Genomic DNA, 6,000 nt, shown 5'->3' on the forward strand with positions numbered 1-6,000 from the left:
TCTGTGGCCAACTCTGGAGGTTACTTCCACCAGGCTAAGCACCTCACATGTCCTGGTGCCAGCTTTGAGCCCTTTTTTGAAGTCTTGTCAAAGAACAACACTTGTCACTGCAATGAGACCTCAAGAAAACAAGGTTATATGACAATATGTGGATAAACCCAATGCCTTTGCGGTAATTGAGGAGTCATAAAAAGCAGAATTTTTCTCAAAATGTCAAGTTCTTTTTATTTCTTTTGCAATAGTTGGTGTCCATGAAGATGTTTTTTTGATCTGGAAGGAGTTGGAGGAAGCCAGGAGTACACTGGGACAAGTTCAGAAAATTTTATCAGAATCTGACCAGCCTGCTTCTCGAGATGGTATCATTTATGTTTCTTTCAAGAGATTATGACCATTATATTCTTGATCAATCTTTTATTTCTGAAGAGTTTTCATTACATGTCAGTTTGGGGATGATTTTCTCAGAAATGTCTATATACAGGTAGCACCTATACTTGGCATCTAAACTTAGGGTTGCTTAAAACTTTCTATTATAAATCTCTGTTTACTACTGATTAAACTTGCTGAAGTTTAACAGCTTAGGATGAAACACACCATTTTTAGTTCACTGGTGACTAGGTTTAGAAATTGCCTAGATTTCAAGATACTGAAATTAATTTTTTGTGGTCTCTGCCTAGGCCAGTAAATATTTACCTTATGCTACACAGTGCTGGGGAAGTACCTGAGCTCCCTCCCATCATGGTCTTCTTGGGATAGCCTCCAACCCGGCAGCTAGATCATTCACCTAAAAGGGAAGAAGTGTGGATGTGAATTCTCTTAGTCGAAGGTAGAGGACTGGAACTGATTCTGCATGAGTGCTCTGACAACTCTTGTGTTAAGAAACATGGAGGAACACGCACATTTGTTCATTAAACTAACAGTTCCCACCATTATGTTTGGCCTAGAACATGATCCATTTGCTGTTCTGTGCATATTGATTGGATTGAGCCCTACTGAAGACAGAAGCATAGCTGATTTCTGAATCTCTGGAAGACTTAAAGAGGGGATGGTGAGATGCTACTCAACCCTGCTAAGATGGAGGTGCTCTGGGCATGCTCTGGAGCAGAATGATCACACTGACAAGACTTAAATACTGAAAACTTAGGAATCTGTAGAGTCGGGGCAGCTTCAGTGTTGGACTGCAACTGAGGGGGTGGATTTTCAGGATCATAGCTGTGATTGTCAGTGCCTATATTCTGCATTAGTCCCTGGTTTTAAATGACTTACAAGGTGCCTGGTGGTATTTTTTGCATAAGTTGATACAAGATTCAGGTTGAGTTAGTGCAAGTCATCAGTAAATTTGTATAGCTCTGGTATTGGTTTTGCAATGCAATTATTTTTGCTTTGGCTAGATGGAGGCTGGGGCCAGATGCCCTTTTTCTGGATGACCTTCTGAGGAACATTTTGTACAGTCAGTTGGTCAGTCACCTGAACTCTTAGTGGTATATTGTAGGGTGGTGACGGTGAAGATTTAAAGATGGGAACTTTCTCTGCCTGCACTGGGCTTGAACATCAATAACATAACTTTGAAGGACTTAAGCTTGAGTTTATTCTTCGCTGAAGGTGTAATACAGTTTTTATACTGATATTAGCATCTTCTGAATTAGCAGGACTTCTCATATGAAGTTAAACAGCTATACTGTGATGCACATGAAAAAAAGACCACAATAAAGCTGCAAGGGCAGCCCTAATTTCAGTGTTTATTTCTGTGCTCCTGACTATGCAGACTTAGTGTTCTTTTAGTGTTAGTCTTCATACATAATCACTTCATAAATAAATTAAAAGAAATTAAATTACAGTGTGATTTATTTTGTCAATTCTTCAGCATTATTTGACTGTTGCCCATTGATCCAAATAACTGCAGTCTTTCTGTTTGCCTGCACTTCCTGGTGTTGTCTTCCTGATCTCTTTAAAATGCTCTGCTGCAAAATGTGGTTTGTTCTGAAGATTGCAATGTTCTTCAGGAGAAGAAACAAAGAAAAAGAGAGAAATTTTATGCTGACTCTCCACATAATGCATTAGTTACCTGAACTGAGGCATGACTTTTTATGTAAAGCATGCGGAAGACAGAAAACAAGTTTTCTTTTTAAAATTATGTGAGTGCATTTGTGATACTTGCCACACCGGCTGTCCTAAGGATCATGAGCAATCAGAAGGCAAATGTTTCCACATGAACAGACTCCAACCCTGCGCCCGCCCTGATGCTGGCTGATCTCTATGTTTGTTAAGGCAGTATATGTCTCCATAGGTTTGTTTATAGGCTCAGGATCTCAATACTGTTGTTACTGTAGCTGCATCTAAACAAGAATAGACATTTATACCACCTAGGTCCACTGAAATTAAAGTGTGACAAAATAAATTCACCCTGCTATGAGACCCACTGTTGGGTCACCTGGTTTAGGTACAGTTTATTGAGCTAGTGATGGATGAGTGTAGAGCCCTGTGTTCTATTACCAGTATCCAGAGATGTGCAGTGCCCCACCTTAAGATGGTCTTTAGAAAATTTCTAAGACAATATCACGTAAAAGGGTAAACATGAGAGCAGTCATACCAGATCAGACAAAAAATATTCCTGTTTCAGTATCAATAAAAAATGCTAGAAGGAGGGTGTGGAACTAGAGAAAATGTTAAGACAGTACACAAGTGATTTGTGGCTTGGGATACATGGTGCAATATTCAGCATATAAAAAGGCAATATTGCAGAGAAACACAGTAAAATCTCTTCTAAAGACATTGTAGTTTGCCTTTTACTTTAAATGTCCGTCTCTGAAAAAGACCAATGGCAATGTTCTCAACTGTATTTTCAATTGTATTTTTGTTGTTTCATTTTCTCAAATGGTTTTCCTTGAAGTTAGATATCTTATACAGGAATCTTTTCTGGCATTTTGTAATTCAACCAATATGAAGGTTAACCCAACCTTCATACTACTAAGAATATTCCTTTTATGTGTTGAATCTGTAGCTATTTATCTTCTTCACTCTCTGTCCTCTGATGGGTTTGTTCCAGTTACGAAGGAATTTGTTGCGAAGAATCATCTGGTAAGAAAAAACCCACAACCAAAGTAGACAATATTACAAATCAGTCAGAAATATCTGCTCACTCCAATGCTGTCAGTGCAAATAGAACAAGTTTGAAAATTTCGACCTCAGTAGGGTAGCCTGTGCTTGAAAACAGCATATCCAAAATGAACCATGTTATACAAGAGATTTTGTTTGTTTTATTTTCTTTATTAGAAACCAAAGCTGGTCATCCGTTACAAAGGCATACATCTGACAAATATTTGACTTCTGAGAAGTGGTTGCAGAAGTATGGCTTGAAAGCTCAGAAGCTCACACTGTATGATGCACTTGCTGATTGTACTTTTCGCCATGCAGATGGGATTGTTGACATAAAAACTAAACCAGAGGATGAATCTTCACAAACTGATGCTGTGAGTATTGTTAATTTTCCCTCATGTCCTGTGAGTTGTTACATTTTTCTTTTAAAGCTTGAAAACTTGACTGATAGATGAATTTATGATAAAGTGTGTGGTCTGTTTTTTTGTAGTTTTTGTTAAAATCAGCTTATTAGCTGATTAGGAAATCCAAATTAGCTTATCAGGAAGTAAGAGTATTTCAAAGGGCTATTTGAAAATGACTGTTCCCAGGACTCTTACCTGTTCCACATATAATCTGCAAGGAAGAATCAGGACTGTCTTAATCAATGCTTTGGTTTTCTATGTATTTGTGTGGGATAGGGCAAAGATTGCTTGTCATCTTTATTTTTCTTTAGAAGAAGTGTTAGTCTCAGCTACTCCAGTGTTTGCAGGTTTTTAAGTAAATTTGGATTAATTTGTCTTCTATTTGTTTTTCTCAAGCTTTACCATTACACTGTTTGGTAAGCTTCTGTTCTTGTTAGCTACAAGAATAAAAACAGTTTCTATTGACTTCTGCTGGGAGCAAATTCTGTGACTACCCTATCCCATGTCTATTTCTGAACCTGTTCATGTACAACAAGCACGTACCTTTGAAGTCTGTTTGCCAAATCTTAAAGGCACTGCAAAATAATGTGTTTTGGAACATGAAATGTGTATTTCTTGGCTGTAGGAGACAAAGAGGAAGGTAATTCATGCAAAATACTGTGATAAGTTTGTACATACCTTCTGGAAAGATGGATCTGTAATTCACATATATGTTAGTACAGAAAAGTATAAACAGTATGAAGAGAAAATGAGGACGGCTCTCAGACAAGTGGAAGGAAGGTTAGTGTTCTATCATGTAAAATCAGTTTGTATTATTTTACATTGGTGTTGATATGTTTGACATTTACTGTCATAATAAGCTTAAATGGTTGGTAAACTGCCAGTAGCAGTACTAAGCCAGAAAGCCATTTTAAATCAGAATCTTGTGTGTGGGATTTCTTAGTAGCCACTTAAGAAAACTGATGAAAGAGTTTTGTCTTTTGTTCTCCTTCTGGAACACAAATGTGAAAGTCAGTCTGCACATTTTTTGAAACACTGCTGAAAGTGCCAAAAAGCATCGGGACATGAGGTAACAGATAACTTCTAGGATCAGCAGTAAAACTTGGTAAACATTCATCCTGTGTACCTAGGATCTCTTGTGATACCTCTGACATCAAGTAGCACAGCTTGGCTTGTGCCCATGCTGATAATAGTTATGTGCCCTTTTTGCAATTTTATACTGAAGACAAGTTTGAACAGTCTAGATCAGAGTCAGGGCATGAGCTATTAAATAATACATGTCATCAGAAGTTCAGTGCTCAAGCTAGCTTCGTCGTTTACTTTTCTGCAGCTGTATAGATACACTCCTAGCTTTTGTAGGACATCTAAAAAAAAAAGGCAATCTGAGGGTCTAATTCACCTGTCCTAAAGATGCCCTAAAGTAAATTTGCTTTCATATCTACATTAGGAGAAGAAGGAAACGTTGAAAATTGTAGAAAAAAGTTGGATATTGTAGAACTGAGAGAAAGAATAAATGTTGCCCTCTGTTTTGTATATTAGGACAATGAGATGTCTCACTGAAAAAAGCAGGATGTGAACTTTCATCTTATTGCTGCTTCTCTAGCAAAAGCCTGCTTACATTTAGCAAGGTCAGATGGAGTTTTGTTATTCCTTTCAGTTTATCATCATCTTGCTGTTTTTAGGATAACATTAGCATACTGTGAAAGGAAAATTTGAGGTAAAGGGTTTTGGTGGGTATATATTTTTGAAATCCAGGCTAAGATTATGGGTTTGCTGTTTTGAATGGTTCATCTCATTGTTAAAAAATCTTGGTAGACTTCGTCAAACACTTTGGGGGAAATAACTAATGGCAAAATAGTTGTAATAGGATCCTTTAAGTTTCTACAATGTCATTTTTTTAAATCTCTGTGGAGATGAGTAGTGTTTTTCCCAGGGCCATTATATTCCAGTTGTTAAATGTCTCTGTTTCAGACAAGTAGTTTATGACTCTCAAGGGAAATCAGATTTGGACCTGTTGCAGCCATTACTGAGGAAATGTTCTTGTACACAGCAGTACGTATGCATGTATTTAACTGGCAGGCATGTTTAAATTATGTTTAAAATGTAAAACTAAGTCTGTATTTAAGGCTTAAGCATTGAAGCACCTGTATTATGTTAAGACTCTTCAAAGTGCTCAAGTTCTTTGCAGAATAGGTTCTTAAGAGGTTTCCTGAAAAGGGAAGCGTATTAGCATACACTAAAATGATTTCCTGAGTGCAAGCTGAAGAACAGTTACAGGGGCAGTAGTTATAGTGACTTCCACATGGGATTTCCCACCTCAAACTACCTTAGAATTGACTTTATAAAGGTGCTGTATTGCTTTGTCTATTTATTTTGTCTGTCTTCCATTGAAACTAGGAAATAAAAATGCCTTGTGTTGTTTTGTAGAGACAGAGGATTGGTTCATCAAGGCCAATATGCTGCTTCTGCCAGTGACTAGTAACAGGTGCTTAGGGAAACAAGA

At 37.5% G+C, this 6,000-nt stretch overlaps 1 protein-coding gene across 1 annotated transcript in view; it reads left to right on the forward strand.

Moving 5' to 3' along the window:
• VWA3B (von Willebrand factor A domain containing 3B) overlaps positions 1-6,000 on the forward strand; it is a 71,051-nt gene that overhangs the window by 21,582 nt on the left and 43,469 nt on the right. Inside the window, 3 exon segments of the mRNA XM_010292928.1 lie at positions 243-356; positions 3,271-3,467; positions 4,123-4,277. Of these exon segments, the coding sequence (XP_010291230.1) occupies positions 243-356; positions 3,271-3,467; positions 4,123-4,277 (466 nt within the window).

The sequence above is a fragment of the Phaethon lepturus genome, unplaced genomic scaffold (genome assembly GCF_000687285.1).
Source record: "Phaethon lepturus isolate BGI_N335 unplaced genomic scaffold, ASM68728v1 scaffold1348, whole genome shotgun sequence".
NCBI lineage: Eukaryota > Metazoa > Chordata > Aves > Phaethontiformes > Phaethontidae > Phaethon > Phaethon lepturus.